General features: G+C 55.7%; 1 protein-coding gene across 1 annotated transcript; it reads right to left on the bottom strand.

Moving 5' to 3' along the window:
* Positions 1-964: 964 nt before the first annotated feature.
* Positions 965-25,755, bottom strand: RUBCN (rubicon autophagy regulator). The gene is made up of 23 exons (XM_074153486.1): positions 25,718-25,755; positions 19,554-19,707; positions 17,017-17,100; positions 15,949-16,108; positions 15,662-15,768; positions 14,956-15,096; positions 14,584-14,740; positions 13,813-14,361; positions 13,182-13,226; positions 11,230-11,325; positions 10,939-11,054; positions 10,305-10,506; positions 9,837-9,938; positions 8,973-9,047; positions 6,173-6,233; positions 5,026-5,158; positions 4,528-4,673; positions 4,105-4,169; positions 3,311-3,549; positions 2,855-2,916; positions 2,502-2,655; positions 2,022-2,115; positions 965-1,128 (listed from the first exon to the last, which is right to left on the bottom strand). The coding sequence occupies exons 1-23, from the start codon at positions 25,753-25,755 to the stop codon at positions 965-967; spliced, it is 3,144 nt and encodes a 1,047-aa protein (XP_074009587.1).
* Between the last annotated feature and the right edge of the window lie 1,012 nt (positions 25,756-26,767).

Below are 26,767 nucleotides of genomic sequence, written 5' to 3'. Positions count from 1 at the left end.
AACAAACCGAGACACAGGTTTGAGGGATGCAGCCGGAGGGGCTGAGCCTTCACCTGCATCCCGACAGGTCTCGGGCAGAAGGCAGCTGCACGCAAGGCAGGTCCTGGTGCCACCAGAATGAGGTCCCATGTCATCCTTGGAGGAGGACATGTGCCCCTGGGAGGACAGAAGAGCAGTGTGAGGAGGAAGCAGGGTTGCAAGCCTTGCTTACTGCATCCTCCAACCATGGGGATCTGCCTCTGCCGAAAGCCCGGCAGCGCCGGTCCCCTTGTGCGGCTGCTCCAGGAGAGCACAGGCTGCGGACAGAGGGCAGGGAAAGCAGCTCAGCACAGACAGCACCGAGAGGCAGAAATCCGGCATTTTCACCACTGCCACCTCCTCTGCCCTGATCCTGGAGTGAGAGCAGCTGCTCTCCGGCAGTGTCCCAAGCCAGATTTGACAAAGGGAGCTGTTAAATGTACAACCAACCCCAAAACCCCACCCTCCCTCCACGCACACAACCTCCAGCAGCAGGATGGGGGAACGGAGGGCTCAGAGCGATTTCCCTCCTCCGAAGAGCAGACATGGCCAGAGCTTCCCGGTATCCAGCTGATGAGCAGAAAATGCCAACCCTCCGGAGGACTCTGCAGAGGAGGAGGGCATGGGGATGGGCAGCTCAGCCCTGCCTGGTCCAGCATGAGCGACTGCTTGGAAAAGGCCCCTGTTCTGCCTGCAGGACAGGCAGGAGCAGCCGCCTTTCCCCAAGCAAAGGCACCGGGGAGTGAGAGCAGCACCTGCAGCAGACCCACAGGATGGAAGATGCCCATTCCCCAGCACTGCTGCATGGGAGAAAACAGATCTCTTTGAGACAGTACTCCAGGTCACCTGATGGTCCTCCTCATCTCCAGTCCGCGTGGCTCAGTCTCTGGTGACGAAGGCCACGCACATAAATAATCCCACGATCTGCTCCTCCGCTGCAATGTGCTCATGTGGCTGCCACCGCCTCTGGCTGCTCCAGCTCGTCTTCGTAGTCCGAGACGTAGGACTCCATGCTCTGCTTGGCCAGCAGCTCTCTCCGGGCTTGAAGCCGCTGGCAGCGGGGACAGTGGGTGGATTTGAAGCAGGATTTGTGATAGCAGGCTTTGCAATCTGTAGGGGAGAGAATGGCTGAGAGCTGGCCGAGGCTGACACAGACTGCCTGACACTCTGTACCCTGGGAAGGGATGCTCCAGGCTTGCCCAGGAAGACATTTCAAACCAAACCTCGGGCACAACAAGCACCAAAAGTCGGGGTCCAGCACCATTCTGGAAGCAGCAAGAAGTCATGCTGCAGGGTCCCTGCACCAGCTTGCAAAGCCTTTGGGAGCACAGGCGGAAGGTTTCCCGCTCCGCACAAGGTCCCACCCCAAACTTTCCTGATTTTCCAAGGAAACAGCGACTTTGCCCCAAGTTTCCTCTGGCACTGTGCCTGCCAAAGCAAGGCTTCCATGTTGTCAGGAGCCATTTCAAGCCAGTTCAGAGGTTGGTCCCAAGCTGCAGGAACAAAATCTGCTTGTCCATTAGTACTGAGCGTTATTGAGGGTGACTCCTGAAGGGGCCCAGGAATTTCTGGCAGGCAAGAAGGTCACAGAGACAAAGCCTTCAAGCTCTCTCTGCTTTACAAGGTCAGCTCCAGCCATCCAAGGAGGGGCAGGGGAACTGTGTGCAGGCTGCAGCTTGTTCTGGAACCACAGCAGAAGGGAAGCCAGGGCTCCCAGACACCCGCTTGCTGCAGTCACAACCCAACGGCCCGCTGCCACCGGGGCAGGCAGCACACAGCGTGGTCAGGAAGGGATCTACATGCTCCACCGTGCCAGCAACTCTGACCAAACACCATTATAACACTGATAACGGCAGTGCAGAGACACAGGCCATGCACAGAGGCACTCTGGTCTGGCTGGCTCCAGCTCTGTACCTCTCGCTAACACAAAGGCCACTCAAACTGAGGGCAGACCTTGGTGGCCCCAGGGTTTGTCCCCTCCCGGTTTCTACCCAGCATCTCACCTTCACATGTCTTGCACTTGTTGAGCTCAAAGGGGAAGATGATGTCGCCCTCATTCTGGCAGAACTCACAGATGAAGCCTTTGGCTTGGCACAGCTGGAAGGAGAAAACATGAGGATAAAGCACCTAAATGCTTCTCATCTCCCTGGCAAGCAGGGCAGGAGGTAGAGCAGAGCAGGACAGCAGGACACGGTGCCCTGTTCTAACCATATGGGACAGTCCTTCCCCAGCATGGGGCACAGCAAAGCAGAACCATCATGGATCAGGGGTGGGGGAGAGCCAAAATGGGGTAACAAACATCCCCTATGTGCTGGGTAGGAGCTCTGTGGAGCAGGAAGGAGCAGTCAGCATTGAATGAGTTAATTTGGTGACTGCCCTCCACGTCAAAGGCCTGTCCATCAGTTATCTTTGCAGCAAAGTCTGCTCCCAGGAGTGGTCCCGAGGGTGCAGAGCCATGCAGGAGGGAGGTGAGGAGACCTTACCACACATTTCTCAATGTGCAGGCTGCCTGCCTTCAGGAGCTCCGTCAGGCGAGGCACCAGGTCCCCTTTCTTTGTGGCACTGAGGTCACTCAGCGAGTAGAGGTGCAAATCCTCCGTCAAGTGGCCAGGCACCGCATCGAAGGAGTCTAGGAGGCTGCAAGGACAGAGAAACCAGAGCTCAGAGCAAAGCAACTCTACCAAGCCCCCTCTCTCTGCTGCTTCTCCTTTCTCTCTCCCTCCACTCCCCTCTCCCCTCATTGCTCATTGCACAGGCTGCACAGATCCCCAGTGCAGATTGCCACGGGATAGATCCAGGACAGCAAAACAGCTTCATCCCACAGCCCGGGACTCACTCTTTAGCTAGCCGGCACGTCTTAAACATGTTCTTCATGTGGAAAAGCTGGATTCGCAGTAGCTGGAGAGGAAGGGGGGACACGAGAATCAGTAAGTAAACAGAGCATGGTCTTTGGCGAAGCACGATCTGCCCTGTTTCCTGCGCTGGTGAAACGACCACTGCTCCTCAGCTGCTGCTCCCCGGCTACCAAAGCGTTTACAGCACACAGGGCAAAGAGAGCGCAACCATCATCACATGCTCCAGGAGATAAACTGGAGCCCAGCTGGGTGCCAGGCAGAAATTCCTTTTGAAATTCCTATGTTACTGTACAAGGAGCAAGACGTGAATGGAAACCCCACAGTGCTGGGGTTTTAAGCCTCAAAAACTGAAATAACTGCTTCTCCCCAACTTCCCTGAAATATGGTTTACAATCGGCACCCAAACCCCACTCAGGAAGGGGTGGAAAGGGTCCTACCCACACTTGGTTGAGAGACTTCACTTTCCGGTACAGGGCAGGATTGATATCCTGCACGTTGAAGAGCGGGTCACTCCAGATCTTGCTCAGCAGGTCTTTGGAGAAGTTGCTCACGTAGTATTTGCTGAAGTCCCACTTGCGCAGGATGCGGCTGGGGATGACCATCTGGGCATTCTCGTGGCAGCACTGGCAGAAATACTTCCCCAGGTATTCGCAGTACCGCAGCCGCTTGATGTAATCTGGCCACACCAAGGCAGGCAGGGAGGTCAGTCAAGGCACGGGCTCTGCCCAACCACATACTGGACTCCCAACATTGCTCAGCATTTCCAACAAGCAAGGCAGTCTGCCTTGCCAGTACCTCCTCCAAGCCCAGAGCGCTCAACATTGGGCTCTGCAAGCACCCTGGCTGACTGCAAAAGCCTGTGGGACCACAGTCCAGTCTCGTGCAGCCACATCTACCTACACATTCGGGAAAGACAGCTGGTCAAAGAGCTCTGCAGCTGTACCCACAGCAGAACCTGCTGGGAGCTTTAGGACTGCAATGGATGACTTTGCCTTAGAAGAGTCAACACTTGAAATGTGCTCCAAAGTGCTCTTTGCCTCCACCAGCCCCATGACCTTCTGGATGGTGCACACCGATGTGCAGGCAGAGCTGGCAGAGGCAGCGTGCCATTTCCCCAGGGGCCTTGTGCTGAGCTCTGCTACCACCCACCCACCCACCCACCCTGCATCTTCCCACTTGTTCACATGTTGTTCCCCGATCTCCAGCTATGGGTCAGAGTCCCAGCACTCACCAGGATCACTTCGGTTGCCACAGCCTGCACACCGGTAATTCTGCTTGGCCACGGCCACCTTCCTCCTGCCCAGAGACAGATGACTCATGTTGAGTCCAGCCCTGACGGCACCTGGCACCAGAGGACGGGCACTGGCACAGGACTGGATGGCAGATGGACACATCCTGTGCCACTTAAGTGTCAGCAACAAAGCCAAAGGGACAAGCCCCGTTGTGCCCTGGTGCACACCAAAGGTACCAACTGCAGGCACTGGCTCCATCTCATGGCACCAGCTGCTGGTGGTGACCACTGTGGATTTACCAGGCTCACAACAGGGAAGCCCCGCAGCCAAGAGGGAAGAAGGAGGTTATCAACTTTGGTGTTGATGGAAAAGGGTTGGGAAGGGCAGGTACCCAGAGAGCCCCCGGCCACACAGGTCCTTACGTTGGAGCTGGGTGAACATTGAAGATGATCTGTGGTCGTGGTGGGGCCCACTCCAGGTTTCCGCGCACCCGAATCCTCAGCTTGTAGATGTCGGCATGTTCTCCGTCGTCAGGAGAGATGGGCAGAGAGTCAGGGATGGGCAGGAGCTGGGAGAGGCAGGCAAGAGGGTCAGATCCCTGGCTGGTACCACAAAGGCAATGTACCTGGCTGGCTTTCCAGAAACCTGCAACTGCAGCACTCTGGAAAACTGCCAGGGACCAAGCTGCTACACCAGCTGAACGGGGGCTGGAGAAGGGATGTCCCCAGGGATGCGGGCACTCTGCTGTAGGAGGGTCCAGTGGCAGAGCCCCTCTTGGCTGCACCCATCTCCCAGACAAAACCCCTCCTCCGGCTCCACAAAGGGATTACGGGGACTAGCAAATCCCCTGGGTAGTGGGCTGAAGCTAGGGGTTCAGGGAAGAGTGACCAAATGCAGTCGGTGACAGGACACACCCCTACCTTCTGTGGGGCGTCGTGCTCAGGGACCAGCCACTCCAATTCAGAAGCAGCTGGGAGCTGCATGCCCTCAAATTGCTTCAGCAAGCCCATGGCCACAGCCTCCGCCGAGTTGGAATTGAGGAAGGAGTGGGATCTAGACAGCAAAGGGAGTGGTTAGTACCGGGTCTCACGGCTGTGACCTCTTCACAACCCCTGATGCCAGTCCCAGCTCAAGCCGAAGATGCTCCCTTCAACTCTAGTACCTTATTTCCGCGCTGCTATGCAGGCTTACAATTGATATACGTGACTGATTTCTGTCTTTGCAGCTGGCCCCAAGCAACGCTGGCTAATGGCACAACAACAACTGTTTAGAAAGGCAAGAAAAACATATCTTTCCTAACGAAACCTCTGCCTGTTTGCAGGGGAAGCTGCAAAGTGAGAGCCAGTGTCTGTATGAGCCAGAAGTAATCGCCCTCCCAGTACGAACCTACCCAAGAAGCTGCCAAGCACAGACACAGCTTTGTATCCCACCCAAAGAGCAGAGGGGTCCCTGCATCCCAAAGGGGATTTGCTTTCAGAGCATTAACACATCAGCTGTGCTTAAAACAGGTTGTGATTCACCTCCCCACAGCCCCCACCTCTCCAGCCCAGGGCAGTTACCAGGAAAGGACTGAGCATTTCATGTTTAAACTGATGCTGCACTGCACAGAGAGTCTGTGCATCGCCGTGCGCCAGCGGTTCCGCATCCGGGCCACAGCACAGCTGGAGAGAAGGTGGCAGCATCATATAGTCTAACGGGCCATCCCAGCTGAGACGGGGGAGGCATGGGAGGCTCAGAGCCAGCAGCAAGCCAGTAGCCACTCCAGATGCTCCAGGTCATGCCAGGTCCTCTCCCCAGCCTCTTACCTACTAGGAGATATGGGCATCTCTCCTGACACCAGTCCATATCTACCTGATGTGAACAACTTGATCATCCCAGGTGCTGCTTCCCAAATTTCAGACTAGTAACCAGTGCCCCACTGCTAAGTAAAGGGATGGAGGGAGGAACGGAAGGAGGGAGGGATGTCCACTCTCATGCAAAACAGCAGCTGATGCATGTGGACGAGCCGAGTTGGGCAGGAAGGGGAACTTGGTACCAAGATGTCTCGCCACAAAGTTGAAGACGTACATGGACTCTGAGGAGAGAAAGGACTTCCTGCTGGAGTCTGGGTTCCTCTTGATGTCTGCATCTGAATCACAAACAGACAAGGTGGAGCAGATGGAGCAGGGCAGGGGAATACACTCATTTCAAACCAAAGCTTCACTGTAAAACTCATCAAGCTGTTCAAAAGCACGTGAACTACAGCGTCAACCTCTACCAGTGGCACGGAGCAGCAGGGAGAGGTGCAGTCTAATCAGTCGCCTGTTGAAGTTACAACGGAAGGACACGGTGGGATGCTGTGAGAACAGTGAACCTGGGGTTTGGGCGAGACAAGTGGCTGCTGGTACAGGTCACACACCAAGTCCTAGTAGTGACATGGCCTGAAACAGTATGCACACAGGAGCTAGGAGGGCAGGACAGCAAGGTTAGCAAGGTTTAGTAGCTCTCTACACACAGTATCGATGCCGCAGGGGATTAGCAATGGGATGCAGAGCCCTTCTCTCTACTCGGCCATGACCTGTAAGATCAGGCGGTGGCCAGGCCACAGCTTGTCAGCGACTGCACAGCTGGGGCTGGCAACCTAAGCCCAGCACTCCAGGGACACATCAGCATCCATGCAGAGAGCAGGCCAGCAGCCACGGGGGCTGGCCCTCTGCAGAGGCCACAGACCCATCTCCTGAGGAGGGAGGAGTCCAAGATAAGGTGTAGGACACTGGGGTCCTGCTCCCTCCACCCCTCCATCAGCTGCCCAACAGCCCCGGGCTGCCCCACATCCCTCCTCAGTGCCAGCTTTGGGTACCAGGCAGTACCCAGTGGTACCTTCATCAGTCATCTCTTTGTTTCACTCCGACAGGTTTCTCTCCTAAACCCTAACAGGGAATTCATCTGAAAGGCGGAAGAACCCCGGGGCAGGAGGCTCTTCAAGCAGAACAAGATGGTCAGAAGCAGGCAAAAACCCTGCTTCATTACAGACTCCCAGAAACAGGAAGGCAGGCACATGAGGGGAAAGTATTTAAAGTCAAGACAGAAGAGGCCAATGCCACAACCTTCAGCCCAGCAGGTCTCCTTTTCCGTACCTCTGGGGAGCTCTAGGAACGGGGTCTGCAGCGACCACACTATCCCCAAACACAGGCTTGCAGCTCCCCCGACCTGGTGGGGAGATACAGCTCGGGGTCTCCACTCCTCCACCCCAAGCAGGTTGGCTACACGGACCCCCACAGAGCCCAGCCGATCCCAGCCAGGCACCAACTGCACACCGAGGCCGGTGAACCACAGCCTGGCTGAGCAAAGGGTGCCACCCCCCGAGCCACTGGGTCCCTCAGGAAGAGCGGGGCTGCCCTGGCAAGAAGGGGAGCAACTCCCAGCCCTGCCCATAGCTCACACTAGTGGAGCTCAGCATAGATGCTTGACCCTCCTTGCGTGACGTCCACTGCTAGAAACAGGCAGAGGAAAGCATCCTAAATGCTAAGGAATCCACATATCTACATCACACAAACAGACTTCTAGCTGCAAAAAACAGGGAATTCAGGCGAATACAACCTTTCAACCACGTGGGGCTCTGGCCAGACATACCTGCCATGCTCTGGTGCCTTCGGCTCTGTGCAGGAAGGTACCGCATGGTCCTAGACTACAATGAACATGAGCAAACAGCGGAACACACACAGCACAGTGTGGGCCAAGCGTTACGGAGAGGTAGAGATGACATGCTCGGGCACTGGCATCATCTCAGGGATGGCAGAGGGAGCCAAATCTGACCCCAGGCTCCTTTGGGGGCTAGCACTGGGATCCGGCCACCGCTTGCTTCCCAACCTTAACTGCAGACACTCCCCAAAAGCCTCCAGTCAGCTGCCCAAAATGCCTCTGCTGACAATGCTTTCACCAGGTGGGACAGTCCCCAAGAGGCTTGTGAGCAGCTCCCAAGCCTAAGGACATCACCCTAGCCTCTGCATGCCAGCTTCAGGCCAGCATGAGCCCCACTGGATTAAACCCCTGTAAGCACAGGACACAGCTGGGCTGACAGGGAAGCTTTCCAGCATCTCCAGCAGAAGCAACACGCTGGCACCAAACGCCTGACAGGAGAGATCAGCAGCAGCCCATGTAGGCTGTTCCCTTGCTAAAGCAAACAGGGAGCACATCAAGGTTATTTAAAAGCAGCCAGCAGACCAGAAGGATTATCTAATAGTACCATAAACCTTAAAAACACCAAGCAAGACCTAGCTGCTCATGATGATCCCAGTGCCCAGGGCCTCCACTGTGAACAAACTGCCTGTGCCCTGTCTGCTCTCACTACTTTTCCCTCCAGGCTTCTTTGTGGAAGGATTCTTCTCCGAGTCAAGTCTGGGCAGGACAGGAAGGGTTGGCCGTGGTTCGGATCAGAGCTACAGAACTATGGCATGCCAGCTCTGCTGAGTCAAGCGGGATAACGCTCCCCAAGGCACCTGGGATGGAGACCTGGTCCCACACTGCAGAGGACTCTGCTCTCATCCAGCCCAGGCTCAGCCTCCAGTAGCTACAGAGCTGTGAAGCTGTGCCATTGCCCCACTGAGCCCTATCCCAGGCAAAACAGGTCTTCACCACAGCAGGCACGTTTGGTATATCCAAAATACTGCACGGCAAAACCCGCTGCGGGATGGAGCTCCTCTGCCTCCTCTCTGCTCCATCCTGCCATATCATCCTGCCACGGCTTTTCTTGCTGATGTCTGGATGATACTGTTCACAGTTCCCAAATCAGGCGGATTTCTGAGAAGTGTGCACGTGCACACACACACGCACACACACCTTGCACACACAGGCACGCATGCCACAGGGGAGCACTGCGGGGTACTACCTGAGAACAAGGAAGCCATTGACACTGAGAGGCCGTTCTTGGACATTTGAATCAGGTTAGATCCATCGTTACCATCTGTATAACACGGTGATGACAAAACAGTTGACTTCAGTGCTTTGGCCAGGCCAAAGAGAAAGGGCATAATACAAGAGCAGCACTTGCACAAGAGAAGCCCAGAACTGAATTCACACGCCCCTCCACGGGCCTCAAAACTGAGCCCAAAATCTAGCCCTTGGGAACCGAAAGGAGGACTTTGCTGTCAGCAGTCAAGAGATGAGAAGTTTATAGCTGGTGAATGGACTGCTCCACCTTTTTAACGTCAGTGAGCTGGAGGTACTGCTGAGAATTAAGTCATCCACCTCAGAGGATGAACAAGGCTCTAAAGGAAAGGGACACCCAGGGACAGGGTCTCCTGTAGGCGATAAGCTCAGCCACCCAAGCTGGCAGGAGCAGAGACTACAGGTATTACAGGTCAGGATGTGACCAGCACCCACCACTGCCACCCAACAGAGAAGTGATCAGAGCTATGGCTCCTTCTGCCTGGGGAGGAGGGGGGGCAGGATGGCAGTTCTCCCACCTCTCTCTAGCAGTGACAGCCGCTGTGTGGACCAGGCAATGACATGGAAACCACCTACCAGCCAGAGGCACTGAATGCTAGAGGGTTACAGAGGACTTTGAAGTCATGCCACCACATGAGGGAAAATGATTGCCCTGCTCATGCTCAGAATGCAGCCATTTGTTTGGGAAAAGCCATCCTGAAGGCCAGAGGGACATGCTCTTCTTCAGCGGGACTGACCTCAACACAACCACATCAAGATGAACTCTGTCTCTACACAAGAAGCTAACGCAGCCATTCCCTCCTACCTCGGATTTCGTACTCTTCAACATCCTCTGCAGAGCCAGAGTCGGAGAGCCGCATGGAGCCGTGGGAGCTGAACTGGGACCCGCTGTCTGTTGCCACAAGACCTGGGAGAAATGCAACACAGCCAGCCATCAATGGAAGTGTTCTGAAGGGTCACTGACAGCTAAGGGAGAAGCTGATAGGTACGGCCAGAGCAGGGAGGGATGGAGGTCGAGGATGGAAAACACTGTGGGTTCAAAATGAAATTACATTCCGTAACTCAGTGCCAGCAGCACAGAAGTGTTATCAATGTACAGAATCAGTCCCATCTCGGTCTTCAACAGCAGCAGAGTCTCACAAATCTCTGCAGCACCTTGGTAGCAATACAATTGTTTCCCACGAACAGGCAGAAAGGCAGGATGCTGTAAGGAGAGGCAATGGACAGAAAACCCACATCCCACCAGCTGATGAGCCCAAAACACATCACCCACTGTCTGAGCCCATCTCCTGGCAGGTAGGGATCAGGTGCCTGGTGCGGATCTGCTGGCGCCGAATGCGAATCTTTTGTTTAAGCTCCTGGATCTCCTTGTCACTGTCTTCCTCCTCCTCCTCCAGCTGCCGGCTCATCATGTTGCATTTCATCAACTCAATGGCAGCGATCAGGGACTCGGAGATGCTGAAGTGGGCATTCTCCTGCAAGGCAAGAGGGAAAGCATTCATGGAAGACTTGGTAAAAGCTTATTCCTCACCTGTGACAGGAAAGAGCTTATCACTCATGGAGGGTGGCAGAAAGACCTTAATCCCTGTTGACCCCACGAAACCTGACTCTTCTACGAGGACCCATAAACCAAAACTTTCTTGGGCACCAGGATATCCACCCTATGAAGAGGATGTGCAACACATCTGCTCTGGGGAGTCAGCACAAGTCCCTGAGGAGTCCTAACATGTTGCAAAGCTGCTGTGTACATGCCGGATGGGCAGATGCTGGCTGTCAGACACCACTGAGGAACTCAACCTTGAAGTGCTGTGCACAGCTATGGGATATCTCCCCACGGAGGGAAGTATCATTGAACCTGCAGTAAGATACTTTGTCCAATACACAAAGGCTGCTGCTGCCTCCCTCACCTTCTCCAGGTCTGCACAGCTGCCAAAGTCCTGCTCAGAGAGGTAGCTGATGAGGGACTGCCCTTCCGAGGGTCTTCTGAACATCCCTTCCCCCGAACTCAGGTACTGTCCAGAGTCTAGAAAAGCGAGAGAAAAACCTATGAGGGAAGAACCTGCTGCTATCCCCATGCTAACGAGCCCTGCCAGTGCCCAACCAGCATCCCACAAGCAAGCGTGAGAAGCTGAGGCCGCTGCAGCTGATGGAGGAGGTTGACCAGGAGCAAGCGTCCTTCTGAGTCCGGCTGTACTCACCATACTCCATGTAGAGGGAGCTGGGTGTGCTCAGCTCACTGCTCTGGGTGGAAGCAGAGACGGGCCCTCTCCCTCCGCCTGAATCACCATGGGACTCTGGAAGGGAAGACAACACCAGGCACACATCAGTATCCTGGAGGTGCCCAGCCACTGCACAGGGTGAAATGAAAGGGGCTCAGCATCACATAGGCAGGCAAAAATGGATGAGAAGCAAGGAGGGTCATCTTCCTCCTCCATGCCATGGCTGAGGGTAAGCCCAGGAGGGGACAAAACTAGAAGGGCATTTCAGGCAGGAGAGGAGAAGGGGAAAGAAAGAGAGAAGCTCATGAGAGCCATGGAGCAGTCGAGTCCTGAGCCTTCCTCTCTTTATCTCCTAGCAGAGCTGGGGGACACAACACACTCCAGCAAGCGCCTCTGCCAGCCCCTTCTTCCTGCTGGAGCATCTCCAAGGGAAGAGTTATCCACAGGGCAGAGTCAGGAGACAAGGAGAAACCTGAGCAGCCAAGGGACCTGTGAGGCTCCCAGCCCTGCAAAGCAGCCTGGACAACAGCAGAAGGAGGCATCTGAAGGGCATGCTCTTGCTCAACTAGAAGCCAGGGTTCCCTGCACACAACCCTGCAGTGCTCAAGGTGACCTACACAGGCTGTGGGCAGGGCTCTGCCCCACACACGCAGCGTGGTGCAACTACCTGCCGGGCTGAGCCAGCGGGGGCTGCCAGGAGCTGGCCTGACTGGAGACCAACAACAGCTGGTGCTCCATGGAGAGTCACGGCCCTGGGGAGCACCCAGACGGAGCAGCTGAAGGACAGTGAAAACACCCTTTCCGGAGCGTACAGGTGTGGACACTGAACAGGCACCAGCTGACATCCAGAGCACGACAGAGGGGGAACCTCATCCTCTCCACCTCCTACTCCTCTTTGCTTCCAGCTTCGTGCACTGATGTGGCTGGAGGTTCCCAAGCCCACCAACTGCAGCATCTCCCTGCCAAGATCATGAAGCAGCAGCCACCAGGACAGGGCTTGGGACCAATCCACCCCATAGGGTGGGTGACAAGGAACACCCGTTGGGGTGGGCAGCTTTCACGGATAATCACTGCAGCCCGGCAGGTCTCCCACAGCCACCTCAACCCTGGTGAAAACCACCATGGAAACCACCTCATGATCACCAGCCTGGGGGATGTCACGTACGACAGAGCCTACTGCTGAAGGGCAAAGCAAGGCAGTGCCTGGCATCCTCTACTGGAGCAGGACACATGGCTGGACACATCTGTCTGAATACCCACCACCTCCAGGAAGGAGCCTTCCCAGCCGCAGAGCCCTCAGCACCCAGATGCGAACTCCACAAATCTGGTGCTGCTGGTAAAGAGATGCAAAAGAAAAAAGCCCATTTTTGAGCTGCTGATTCCTTCTGCGTGTGGGGCAAAGAGATGGCAGCACCTCAGCACCTCTCCACAGAGGAAACTTGCCCTGTGCTCAGAAGAGCACCCAAGAGTCCTGGCTGTGGGTGCAAGCTCAGCTGAAGTCAGCCAATATCAAACCTCCCTGTGCCACAGGACCACTAAATGAAAGGAAAAATATGATGTTCAAGCCCACACCTGCTTAGCTGCCAGCCCTTATTGGCTAGGTTAGAGATGAAACCTCTCCTGATTCCTGAGGCAGTGGGGTGGAGGGAAGGCCAGGGCAGGGGACGCAGCTCAGGGACTGGTGGCCAGCGCTCCCTAATGCCATGCAGGGAAGCTGAGTACCCTTCTGGATCTGGTCCACTGCTCCCAAAAACCAAGCTGGGATCTTCAGTCAGGTCACATGCATAAACCTGACCACAAAGCACCAGCCGGGACACAGGGAAGAAAGATTTTTTTTTTTTGGTTTCCTAAATGGACACTAATGGGTTGATGGAAATCCTGAACTTGATGCAATGATCACTAATGAAGGGCTGTTATGCTGGCTCCCAAACCTGCCACTGGATCTTCTATTATAATGGTGATATCCCTGAGGCCTCCTGGGCAGACAGAGGAGGAAGAGGGCAGCGTTAAGGGAGAGAAAACAAAGACAGACTGGTTACTACTCAGCAAGGATCTCCACCTTCTCCCATGAAGGCAGCACCGGTGGGACAGACTCCCACAAACTGGCTGTCCCCTCACATCCCGCTCTCCCCCACCCCATGGACTCATCCACTGAAGAGCACAGGAGGACCCAGCAGGTTACCAGTAGAATGACATCCTACCTGTAGGATGAGCCTAAGCCCTAGCCCAGTGCCCTGCCATAGTCCCATGTCCCAGCCAGGCAAGGCCAGTGGGGAAGCAGGATGGCTAATGCCACAGCATTGCTGCCATTTTCTAAGTTTTTGGAAAAAGCTGCCAATACCAGTAACAGACTGGTCTAGGGCATTCTGGGAAGCAAGCTGTCAGCCCATCAGTCCAGTGTGGAGCAGGAAAGCTAAAGGCAAAAACCAAACTTCCCAACCACTCACCCACTGTTCCCCTCATTAACCTGATCCATGGAGTCAAAGGGGTGGCCAGCATCAGCCTCCAGGTACCAGGGACTCCCACACCCCAAAAGCCATCACAGAAAATTCATCCCGTTACCGTGCAACTTGCCCGAAGCCACATTGGTGTCAGAGTGTGAGCGCACGTGGCTCTTCTTGAGGATGCCCTGAGGAGCTGATGACTGTCCCTCCGAGAAGCTGGACCGGCGCAACAGGCTCAGGCCCCTGCTTCCACCTCCACTCGCCCCCTGCTCCCCTATGGACGAGACTGAGTCTAGCTTCTGGGAGCTGCTGGAGGAGAAGAGTTTGGAGCTGCTGCTCTTGGTGCTGTTGGTGCTGGCACTGCTGCACGCCCGGCCCCGGCGCCCCAAGTTCCCAATGGCCAGGTACTCAGGCCCATCGTTAGCATCGCTCTGCGGATCATCCTGACTCCCCGTCCAAGTGTCCTCGCTCTGGCTGGTGGTGCTGGAGCTCATCTCGCTGGCCAGAGAGAAAGGGTCTTTGGATGAGGGGACGTGGAAGCAGGTGGCAGAGCCGGGCTGCTCCAGAGGGGACCGGCCATCACTGAAAGAGGAGGACCGGGCAGATGGACAGTGGTCCGGGGGCTGGCCAGAGCTGGAGCTGATGGAGGAGCTTGCTGGTCTCCTGTCTGGAGAGAGGTAGGAGCAGGATGTCACACACCCTGGCACAAGCAGACTACTCTTATGGCTTCACACTGGCATGCCCACCCACCACGGGCAAAGGCCAGGGATGACCCTCCCAGCACGGGCAGAGATCTTCTCGCACTCATCCAGAACGATGACTCCAAGACCAGAAAAAAGGCAAAGTCTTTTTTGGGTCTATTCTGAGCTTCCCAGCCCACCCTTGTTACCTGAGAGGCCAGAGGAGGTTGGATGGTGGAGGCTGGAGAAGGACCCAAAGCAGCGCTGCTGTGTGCATCCTGCAGCGGGGACATACGGGGACGCGGGGAGGGCAGTCAGGCTCTGACTCTTGGTCACCGGGGGTGGACCATCACTCTTCCTGGTAAGCTGTAGAGAGGTGGCACGATTATAAATCAGCATTTATGGGGCTACACATCAAAGGAGCAGCAACAGAAAGGAATCGACCTGCGAGTGCCTGGTCACCAGCCAGCAAAGGATGCGGCAGGAGAGGGCAGGAGAATGGGGAGGGAAAACTGCCACAGGGAAGAAGGGAAGGGGCTTTTTGTTTGCAGCTACATGGCAGGCTCCTGTCGGGACATTACCAGGCTCTCAGTATAACGATCCAGGCAGCCCAGCGCCCCAGGCAGACAGCTCTCCTGTCCTTCAGCGTTGCGGTCACACATGTCTCTTGTCCCAGCAGAAGGACCTGATGCGCACAGGGATGGCAGTGACGTGCCCGCCAGCTGAAAGAACACAGCCCCCATTTAACAAAGTCTCATTAATTGCCTTCCTCTGGGGAGCTCTGTGCAAAGAATGCAGCCGCTGTTCCCTCCTCTGGGGAGGAGGCAGCTGGCACGGGACTGCACAGGGGGTCACTGGTGTCACCAGCAGGAATGGGCACCCAAGTGTCCTGGGGAGCTGCTCATCCCCTCTGAGAGTGGGTGTCCCACACAACCAGGCAGCTCTGCTTGCTGGCCCTGAAGCCTGGGACCATTGGAGAGGGCTTTAGAGGTGCCTCTGACAATGAACCGGTCCTCAGGTCCTCATACTCAAATCCTCGATGCCAGCCAGAAGCAAGGTGCCCCACTACAGGCTCCCCAAAGCCATTTCCCAGACCCTGACCCCCACCAGGCTCACAGAGGGACCAGTTCACCACTCTCCTCCCTTCTCGGAGCTCCTTTTGCTACTTCCAAGTCCAGCCCCTTGTCCAAGGGCTCCGTGTGCCCTGAATGAGACCTTATACAAGTAGCCGCAGCCAGCCAGCACCTAAGGGGAGAGCCAGGTGGAAAAGCTGAGACCTCAACTCACCATGGAGGTGTCGATCTGAGCCAGAAGCCTGGGGTTGTTCTGCTCGACAGCCTCCAGGCACTGCAGCATGGCCGTGACGTGGGCGTCACTGAGCAGGAAGGCAGTGTCTGGGGAGAGAAAACGGCTGCTCAGGGGGGTCCCTCTCACCCACATGGTTTGACAGTGCCAACTGCTCACAGGCAAACCACCTTTTTTTTGCCATCCCCTTTCACTCCCCTCAATCACTTGGAAACGTCACTAGCTAGATATTTCCCTAATAAGAAGGAAAAAGGCCCGCTTCTCCTTACCTGCGTAGAATTTCCTGATGTACTGGTGGTTCCCCAGGAGCGGTCTCAGCTGTGCTGACAGGCAGTGGCACTGCAGGCTGTGCTGCAGCCACAGCTGGGCGATGGCCTGGTCCCCCAGGCCCTCTGGATCGGGCTGGCCGCTCTCCTGCAGGCTGATGAACTGGAAAGGGACGCCAGGCACAGGTTAAGGCATGCAAAGGGGTTGCTCCACCACACAGCTTTGGTTTTCCACTCCGATAACGGCAGCTTTCCAGTGCTGGTCACCATCAGCGGGAAAAAGGACACATCCCAGCAGCTCTCCAGCCAGTAGGGAGGCAAAAGCACAGGGGAGGAGCAAGGCTTCAAAGGTCAGCCAGTGATCAAAGTCCTCTGACAGCCACCAGCACTATGAATTTCTCTTGCACGCTCTCGCACACCTGAGCCTCACCCCTGACCTGGAAGGACCTCACACTCCCAAATTCAACCCAGCCCCAGTGGCAATGGTCATGTTCTTGCTGACACATTAACCGGGGAAGGTGAACACCTGAGCTGCTGCAGCTTGAAGAGCTAGACTGGAGCCACGCCACGTCCCCCCAGCAGCAGGCTGGACATAGGGACCACCAGTGGTCAGCCCCCTGTGCCCCTGGTGGGGGCTACGGATGTTTGTGTGGGGCAGCCAAGGACTGAGAGCATCCCCACGCACCAGCAGTCAGCGCCAGCCAGAAACAGGAGAACCAAGTGCATGGTCAAGGCACAACCCAGAAATGGGACAGCCCAGGGTTTTAGAGGCATGAATCACCCCTGTGCACACACAAGCGCTGCTTGTGCCAGTTCCCTTGGTGATGCCCGCTGCAGCTGGCCCAGCCGAGCTGGAGACTGGCCTGGGAGAAATAAGCAGCTAATTGTCTCAGCCCAAGCCACGCCAAGTTCCCAGGACGTGGCTTGTACACAAACACACGGCTGCTTCAGCCTCCACAAGCCATGGAGCTGCTTTAACCAAGGCACTGCTATACCAACCGGTGAGGCTCACAGCCCAGCTGCCCTCTCCCCTCCCTGCTGGCCACACAAGGCCACCCTGCCAGAACCCACCTTCTCCAGGTGATGAGCAGAGCCAGGGCTCAGCCAGCGAATGTCCTTCACGAACTGCCAGTAATCCTTCTGTCTGCAGCACACCTGCCCGGGACAGGCACGGTTAGGTATCACCACTCAAATCCCAGTTAAATGACAATATCCCCCATTAGCCCCTTGCCGCCATGAGAGGACAGTCCCTAAACCTGGCAAAATGGGCCAGAAAATAGAGGAAGAGCAGCACTGCTCTACAGAGGAGAAACAACGCAGGCGTATAACATGGTTTTGGAGATCAAGGGACCAAGTCAAAAAGCACTGGCTTGATGTAGGTAATTTGTCTCCCGCCTCTCCCGCAGTGACCTCTCAGTTGCGGTCAGCCCACAAGTAACCAGAAAACAGATCCCTCGAGCTTCTCTTCTTCCACCAGGTAAGATCCCAGTCCATTGTGCCGCAGAGACAGGAGAGTCTTAGGGAACGGACCTCGGGTGCTAGCTGCGCCTACAGCAAAGCGTGTTTGGGGGCTCAGCTCTGCCCGAGTCCTCCCAACCACTCTGGGTAGTGTCACGTATGTATCCCTGCTCCTTTGAAGGTCTGCCAAGTTCAAGGTTGACCAAGTTTCCACGTTACCATTCCCCTTCCTGCCGGAGCAGGACCTGGAGGGGAGCCCCAGTGCCTCAGCACTGCAGAGAGTCAGACCTCAGCGAGGGGACACCAAGGGCAACGTGGAAACACATCCTAGCAAAAACAGCAACCACTGCTGTCTTCTGGAGCAAGCCACCACCGAGGACACCCGCAGGGCTGAGCACTCCAGGTAAGAAATTTGGCGCTGCGTTTCTACCAGCTCTCTGCCCCAGCTTTATTCAGACAATGAGCTATTTTGTTCTTAGTTATTCTTCCCCTTAAAGAGGAACTGCAGCAGAGTTGCTGTTTTTCTCACCACCCTATTGGGTGTAAACACAGCCCCAAAATATCTCTCTTTGCCAAAAGGCTGACTATTTTTTCTTCCATCCCTGTTTCCTCTTTCACAGGCATCAGACGAATGGGTTCTGCTTCGTGGTTTATTTGTTGGGGTGGGGGGTGGTTTGGTTTTTCAAGACTAGAGAACTAACATTGCAATTTTAGTCCTCTAGATTGAATTGGGGTTTTCTGGACAAATAAAATTCACTCAAAAGTTTTAAAACGCCTTGCCTGAGTTCTCTTAAAATGTACATATGGATTTTTTTCAATTTTTTCTTTATTTATTCCCAGTTGTAGGAAAAAAGTTGATAAGAAAATAGCATGTAAAAGGAAGTGTTTTGCTTCTAACACTAAAAATTGCTGTTAGGAAGCGGCATTTTTACAGGCCTTCCTTTGCAGCTCTTATTGGTGGATTGGTGTCACATGTCCCCAAATAATGGAGACATTTCTGACTAAAAGAGCTGCCTTTGCCTATAGTAAAAGCATCGAGGAAGGCAACGCACCATCCTGCTTTGCAGGTCTGGCACAAAGTGTTACCAACAGACAGACAAGTATAAATTATTTAAATCTCACTTCCCGAAGCCTATTAATAGCAAGTCTATCGGAAGGGAGCACTGCACTCCTCACATGTAAAAGGCAGGTTCTCTCTCTGCTGATCTCCCACAGAAAGTCCCTGGTCCATGCCACTGGGGACTAAGGGGAACAGAGCAGAAGGGCAACAAGTCCTGACTGCAAACTTAAATCCAGGGAGCAAAGCACCCTGCTGGGATGACCTGCCAGCCTGGCTCTTCCCGGAGGCTGATTAGCTCGGGTGCAGCGTTGCACAGATGTGGTTTTCCTGCTCCTGGACCCAGCTGGCCCTCGCAAGCTGCCCGGGGCTCTGCTGCATCACCCGCTTCTCTGCATCGCTCTCTGGGTGGCAGAGGAGCCGATGGGAAGCCTGCCCTCCGGCGTGCCCTCCAGACTTGCTTCAACTTCCCACTGTAAATTAATTGCGCTGTAATTGTAAGCTGAAGGGGAGACCTTTAGTCTTCTGCACACAAGTGGGAAAGAGAAATTCTTCCAGGCAGCCATGGAAAGGGAATCGGCTGGGTGAGCAACTGCAAGGCACAAGGAGAGCCTGGAAAGAGAGATCCCATTCACGCAGAGCGCGGATTTGGCTGCCAGCTCCTGTTACTAACACGGCTAACCAGAAACAGTAAAGATGCGAGGTTTCTCTTGCCAAGCCTCGCTGGGGAGTTGTCCAAGTGCAGATGATACTGGGCTGACTCACTGCAAATGCAACTTTATCGCTTGGCTGCAGCAGGAAGAAAGGAGAGAAGGGCTGGCCTCAGCACAGGGGGCACAGGGACTTAGAAAAACCCCACTGAAGGTGGACAAGGGAGAAAGGCCATGCACCCAGGTCCCTCTGACAACCACAGTAGCTGCCCAAGGAAGCTCACTCCCTGCTTCGATTACCTCCCACGCTGCTACGAGTGTTGTACCCACTCCGTGCTACAAGCACTGAAGCGAGCCACAGCAGATAGGACTGTCCCACCTGCTCATGAGAGGCACCAAACCTGCGACAGACAGACAGCAGTTCTGGTAGGACAGAGCCCCACCTTGTCATGGATGAGCCCGTGGTAGAGGATGCTGTGCATGTCTCTGCAAAGCCGTTCCAAGCCGCCATACTTGGACCAGACATTTGGGTTGCTGGTGGACACCAAACCTTCCACTGTGGTCTTCAAGTTGCCTAGCAGCTTCCAGTGCTCCTTCCTGCAGAGGAACATAGCAAGTTGCATCAGGTGTGCATCTCAGCAAGAGGAACTTCACAACAAGACCACGGTATTGCACTTTCTCCAAGGAGACTCTGGTCAGGCTGAAACCTTTGGTGGCTCAGAAGTGAGCAAAGGTGAGTTAAAGGACTTCACACCTCCCTGTGGTCTCCGATTCATGGTTTGTGGACAAAAGGCCATATCATAATGATTCTTGTGATGACAGGTAGCCACCACCAACATGGTCTCAGGAGACAGCCAGAACAAAGACTGATGGCTCCTGCAATATACCACTTGCTTAGTAAGGGCCAACAAAGCTGAAGGACATCTTTCCAGCCAACCTCTTGCTTGCTTCACTCACGTGCTCGACCAGAGACTGCTCAGAGCAGCAGCTGTAAGGCAACGGCATGATGTCCACCACATCTAGCAGACACTGGCTGCACTGCACCCACATTTACAGACAGCAGCGCTCCCCGAGCAATGTGCCCAGCACTGAGCACTCCAGCACTGTCTGAACGCAGAGGTGCTCCACTCCAAGGCTGGGAACTCTTCATCTGCACCTCCATCTGTGCAGGGTCTGGTCAACCCTGAGCTGCTGGAGGCTCAAACTGACTTTCTTATAAAAGTGTTCATCATGTTCTGGACAGAGATTATCGAACTGCAAACTGCAAGTGTGCTCTAGAGCTTGCACAGCATTTCTCATTAATATCAACCCCCTCGGCTACCCTGCATACAGCGAGGAATCACCATTATCTTTATCCCATAAAGCGGGATTGATGCTGCAGAGAGGTAAGGTCATTTGCCTGTGCAAAAGTAGGTTTGGGGAAGGAAGCTTTGGATGACTGAGGTCCCCGCTCAAGCTGCTTGACAGCGTTGCCAGGGGAACAGCAACCCTCAGAAACACATACTCAGACAGGAGCCACCCTCTTAGAAACAACAGGAAAGTTGCAAGGTATATTTGGGGGTGTACATGCCAAAAAAATATGCCTCTGCAGGGTTTGTAACAAAATCACCCCGGGGTGACAGCCTAAAGTGAAAGTCCAACCTTTCAACTGGCAAGAAACAAGCCAAGGTGTTTCAGCTGTTAATCCCTCCCACAGCCAAAAACAAATTGAATTTCCAAAGCAAAAGGAAGGAGAAAAAAAAAAAAAAAAAGAAAATAAATTCAAAATAAATAACATTATTTAAAGCTGCTCTCATTTTCATCCCTTGTGGATGAAAGTGTGGGCTGCACACTTCTGCAGCACAGAGAAGGACACTAAAAAGTAACATAATCCTGGCATTTAAAACCAAGCTTTTCTTGCCAATATTCTCTTCTTGAGACTTGCCCACTGTAGCCAACTTGATTAAGTGAACAAGCAAATCATCAAACATTGGCTCTACTTCAAGCTCCCCATCCACTCCCTTCACGAGGTCTCCCCACCACTTTCAGTGCCCACCTAAGCTTAAACCACGGAGAAGCCAACCCATCCCACCAGCAATGCCTGTCACCCTGACAGCACAGGAGCTCTAAACCAGAGCTGCAATGCATATGGAAGTACATATATGTTTATGGTGCACTGAGACTAACAAGCATGGTCAGAGCTTCATCTCAGGAGAGACCGAAGAAATTGTGGATATAAACCAAAGGCAGCTTCCTGAAGGAGAACCAACTTGAGGAGACACAGCAAACTGATGCAGCTCTTCTGAATTTATGGGCTTTTCCCACCCCTGCCCTGAAGGGCGCGGGTGCTGTTTGAGCAAGGACCGGTGATGCCACTCTGGGCACCCACAGATGCTCAGAGCAGCATCGCTGGTCCCCAGTCAAAGAGCATCTGCAGCCACTGAGCTCAGAACTTCACCAGCTCCTCCCCAAGATATTTCTAACACTCAAAGCTAGGAAATGCAAGTGAAAGCTCAGGCACCCCGTTGATCTTCCAAGTCAGTGAGTCAGGGGAACTCCCTCCCGTGTTATTTCCTGCTATAAAAAGCAGGCGATGTGCACAAGGATGCAGGGGTAGGACACGCAGAGCTGTGCCTTTCCAAATGAACTGTCTCATTAATGGAGTTGCGCATCTGCCCAGAGGTAGGAAACCAGGATCCAACAGACTGGAGGCTCAGCTCCCTCCTAGCACAGGGAAACTAAGGTTAAACAATCCTTGAACAAAATAAGCTCAGAATGGTAAAACCTTGAAGTCAGAAGCACATAGGGAACAAGCAGTACAAAGAAAGCACCTCTGCAGAGGTGATGCAGAAGCTATCAAAATGTGAATTAAACCCCTGTAAAGACAGTAAGGATCCCACGGGACTTGTTTACCCAAAGCAGCTCACAAGTTGGATGCACAAGACCCTACTGACACCCAAAACCCAGCTGTTTCTGGGCTGGAAAATGGCGCACGCTGAAAAGCATAGAGTGACACAAGGCTGAAGAAATGAAGACCCATAGAGTTGTCTGCAGGTGGCAGGGGAATGGAGAGAGCGCTGCTAACCACATTCCAGCTTTGACCGGACTCGTGGGTCAACCCTGAATCAGTGGCAGGGTTTTTGCTCCCTTCCCATGGACAGAGCCTGAGCTTGGGCTGCCAGGAGGGACGGAGAAAGCCTGAGTCGCAGCCGCCTTCAAGTTCCCCGTTTCATCAGGTGTTCGGAGCAATACTGAGAAATCTGCTTGTTTTTTCCTGAATAAAGAAAATTCTCCGTTGCTCGTGCTAAAAAAAAGCCCGACACGGGGTAAGGCCAACTCATATCACCTCGTGAAAACACTCCGACTTACAGGAAGGGCCAAGTGAGCAACACACCCCGGAGAGGTCACAGTACAGGAGCAGAGCTTCCCCCTGCAAGAACCACACGTGCTCCTGCTCTCCTGCGCTGCCAGAGCCTGGCTCCCCCGGCCAGAAGGGCCGAGGGTGTTTTTGCAGGAGCCATGGCTGGTAGAGCACGGGTGAGACCTCAGCCCATCCCTCTCCTCCCCTTAAAGACGACCTCGGATCCAGCCTCCAATTTTAACCACCCGCTCCGCAAGCTCGGCGCCGGGTCTCCCGGCTTTACCGGCACAAACTCTATCCTCAGGGACAGCAACATCAGCCCGCCGCCAGGAACTGCCCCACGATATAACCGAACCTTCTGCACCGGAGTGATAAAAGCCAGAATCCGGCCTCGGAGCAAGAAACGGCTGAACACCGCTGCTGCTGGCGACGACGGGGAAAGGCTGCCCGCTCGCTCGCCCGCTCGCTCAAGGCCTTCCCAGCCCCTCCGTGCCAGCTGGAGCTTTTCGTAGTCCCAGTCAGCAAAGGTGACTCACAGCAGGGGCAGGGAGCCACGCTGCTGACTCAGGTGAACTTCTTCATTTAAAATTAAGCCAATCCTTAGTTGTTTTCCCAAACAGAGTCGCACAGGTAGCTAGCATTAAAATAAATAAATAAATAAATAAATAAATAAATAAAATAAATAATGGCGCTCATCCTTCTTGCAAACAACACCTGCTGTGTGTCTCCCCGTGCTCTGCAGGAGGGATGTAGCAATGGCTGCTCGAACCCTGTCCTCTACTTGGAGGAGCCTCTCGATCCTTCTCAGCACACGACAGAGGTCGGGCTGAGGATGTCGGGGTCGTGGAGGGACTTCCACCAGATCTCCAAGGACATTCCCGCGCCGGCTGTCGGTTCCTCCCGCGGATCCCAATGGCTGCTGTGCACAGCCTGCTCCCGCCTCGCCGTCCCCGGCTCTCCGCGACAAACAGCAGCCCCTTCCCGGGGCTCCCCCCCGCCCGCTCCCCCGGCAGGCTCGGCACCGCCGGGAAAAGGGATTGAAAGAAAGGCAGGTTTCGTGGAATTCATCTGCAGCCCTGGGGAGTGGCTGAGGAGGCAGAGGAAGCCAGAAGAGCTTTGCCAGCCCAGCGGGTCATGCCTGCAGCGTGCATACCGGGCAGGGAGAGCCCAGCAGGGCGGCTGGGAAACCGAACCACGAGGTGGCTTGTACCGGTACCAAAAGCTTGCACCGGTATAAAAACACCAGGCACAACCACAAAAGGCTCCTCCCGGAAAACGCAGCCCGGAGCTGCTGCTTGCTGGAGCCCTCTTGCTCTGCACTGGCAAGGGATGAGGGAAGAAAATGGAGATTAATGGAAAAATGGAGATTAAAGGTGTTTTTTTAGCCTTCTCCCAGCATGGCAGACAGTTTTGCTGGCTCATCCCGGTGAAGCCTCCCATAAGGTGGCCACAACCTGTGGACGCAGCAGTCTGTCCATCGGGCTCCAATCTGCCCAGGGCCTGCCTGTGACAAGCAGAGCAGCCCCCCATGGCATCCCACCTCCCCGGGACCAGCTGCTCACCTTCCCCCATTGCTCCCAGCACAGGTCCCCCTTAGGGACCCTCTCCTCTGCACCTGCTGGTGCTGGAGCTGAAGGTGGCAGCTCTTTGCTATCCCACCCGGTTGACCAGCATCCCCTCCACTCCCCCCAGCACCGCTGTGTCCTCCTGACCACCCGCCCGGTGCTCCGATGCACCGAGAGCCCTGCTCTCTGCCCGGCAGAAGGAGAGCACCAGGCTCCTCACTGTGCCTTGATGGACGTCAGCATTACAGCCCCTGCTCCCCGACACATTCCAGACCTGCTCCTCAGGAGGAGAGACAGCAACACCCAGCACCAGACCCTCGTTCTCCTCTCCTGCGCCGGCAGAAGGGTGGGCTTCAGCCAAAGAACTTTTGCTTCTGCGTTTCCCGTGACCCATGGGAAGATGGATCCAGTGACCTCCATCCTGTCGCCATCGGTCACGGCCAGACCACGCTCTACAGTGACACGGGCACCTCCCCGGGAATTAAAACACTAAACCGTTTGCACAAAGGCCAAGGAGGGCGTGCAGGGCCAGGGTCCTCCCCAGCGCACCACCGGGGGACAGGAGGACAAGCGGGACCCCTCACGCGCCAGCACCTGAGGGGACGAGTCCCTCCTGGTCCCCGGTGGTGGCACGGCGTCAGCCCGATTAGTCACACCAAGGGCAGAGCCCGGTAGCGCAGGACGTGCGCTCGGCAAAGGCAGGAAAATCCAGAGAGATGGTTCTGGAAAGAAGCAGCAGCGGCTGCAGCCAATCCCTCCCGCCCCTTCCCAACCTGCTGGGTCTGAAGCACGAAGCTGCAGAGGGAGGAACCCGCTGGAACCCTGCGAACCAGATGGTGGCCCACGCCGGGGCTGCGGCTTTGGAAGCACCGGTGGCATTTTCCCGGCCCATACCGGCGGCGGAGCCCCCCACGGGAGAAGGGACGCGTCCTTCCCTCCCGCTACTCCCCCCTCCCCGGCCAACACTCCCGCACCCACCCCCAGCACGAAGCAAAAGGCCGAAGACACGCGAAAACCCGCAGAGCCCCGCGTGGGTGACGCCGTTCTAACAGCCCAGCTCGTCGCCTGCCCTCCTCCCCACGGGGGACCCGACCCCCGCGCTCCAGAAGCGCCGGTCCCCACCCGGCACCGGGGGGGGGGGTGTGTGAGGGGGGTTTGCTTCCTCCCAGATCGCCCCCAAGTTTCCCCCCCCCCCGCTTTCCCCTCCGCATCTGTGCCCTGGTGCTGTGTGTGCACGCGCTCCCACGCACGCCCACGCGGGACGGGGGCTCGCCAGGGGCATCCCGGGCAACCCCCCCGGGCAGATCCCCGGGCACCAAGAGCACACCAGCGCTGCTGCCACCCGTGTTCTCGCGCGCGCATCCCGTGCCCGAGATAACTCGCACACTCACATCCACGCGTGCACCCCCCGTGCGCACACACGACCCTGCCCCCACGCGGGTCTCGCTTCCCCGGTGCCAGCACACACGCTCCCCACAGACACGCGCCCTGCCCATCACACACCCCCCACACCCCACCCCATACCGCCCACGCGTACCCACGCAGGCCGTGTTTTCTCCCGGTACGCCCACCCCCGCCCCCACACACGCAGCCACCCACCGCCGCGTCACGCACTCCCCCGCCACCCCCACCCCCCCCGCGCGCGTGCCAGGCCTCCCACGCACCCCGCCGCGTCACGCCGCGCCCCCACGCGCGGCCCCACCTGCTCTCCGCGTGCCCCTCGCGGGGCCCGACCTCCATCCCAGGCGCGCGCGGCCCCGCCGCCGCCGGCGCCGCCACTGTCACGTGGGGGCGAGCGCCCGCCCCGCCCCGCCTCGCCTCGGACTACATCTCCCGGCATGCAGCACGCGGGGCCGCGCTGAGGTGCCGGCCGGCTGCCATGACGGGCATTTCGGTTCAGATTCCCGCCCTCCCCGTCCTCCGCCATCGCGACAGTTCTGTCGCCGCCTTTCGGAGAGCGGGTGCTCCCACGCCCTGCGTGACGAGGTGAGGAGAGAGCGATGGGCCCTCAGGTTTCCTGCCTGGAACGGCTGCTGTGGCACTGAGGCCGGGCGGGAGCAACAGGTGGGCCCCGCAGCGGCCTCCTCCAGCCCTGTAGGTACAAACACATGGGTTTGTGTCTTTGGCTGCTGTATGGCCATATATCATAGAATCATAGAATGGTTAGAGTTGGAAGGGACCTTAAAGATCATCAAGTTCCAACCCCCCTGCCATGGGCAGGGACACCTCCACTAGAGCAGGTTGCTCAAAGCCCCATCCAGCCTGGTCTTGAACACTTCCAGGGATGGGGCATCCACAACTTCTCTGGGCAACCTGTTCCAGTGCTTCACCACCCTCACAGTAAAGAATTTCCTCCTAATATCTAATCTAAATCTCCTCTCTTCCAATTTAAAACCATTACCCCTTGTCCTGTCACTACATTTCCTGACAAAGAGTCCCTCTCCAGCTCTCCTGTAGGCTCTCTTCAGATATTGGAAGGTTGCTATGTTTTTACTGTAATGGCCCCTATCGGACATGTTGTTCTCAGCGTGTAAAAGTTGAGTTGCCAAGTGGGTTACTGCACTGCGGTTCAGCTGCACCACAGTGTAAAGCTACACTAATCACTGCCTCGGATAAGCACTTAACAAATCCCACTTCAGAGACGGTGAGAAAATTGCAATGGCAAAAAAACCCCAACCCAAACAAGTAGTGTGTCCCCAAGAGACAGCTCATGCACTGAATGTACCAGCAGAGACAGAGAGAAGGAAAGAGG

Source organism: Numenius arquata, chromosome 9 (assembly GCF_964106895.1).
Source record: "Numenius arquata chromosome 9, bNumArq3.hap1.1, whole genome shotgun sequence".
Classification (NCBI taxonomy): domain Eukaryota; kingdom Metazoa; phylum Chordata; class Aves; order Charadriiformes; family Scolopacidae; genus Numenius; species Numenius arquata.
This window is presented reverse-complemented; position numbering and strand designations above follow the sequence as displayed.

Bases quoted from the DNA above. Each gene is read 5' to 3' on its own strand.
- RUBCN (XM_074153486.1), bottom strand. From the start codon at position 25,755: ATGGAGGTCGGGCCCCGCGAGGGGCACGCGGAGAGCAG. The intron at 16,109-17,016 runs GTGGGTTCTGGC...GTCCCTTTCCAG, and splicing joins CTGCTCATCACCTGGAGAAG to TTCATCAGCCTGCAGGAGAG. The intron at 4,674-5,025 runs GTAGGGGTGTGT...TGCCTCTCCCAG, and splicing joins AGCACGACGCCCCACAGAAG to CTCCTGCCCATCCCTGACTC.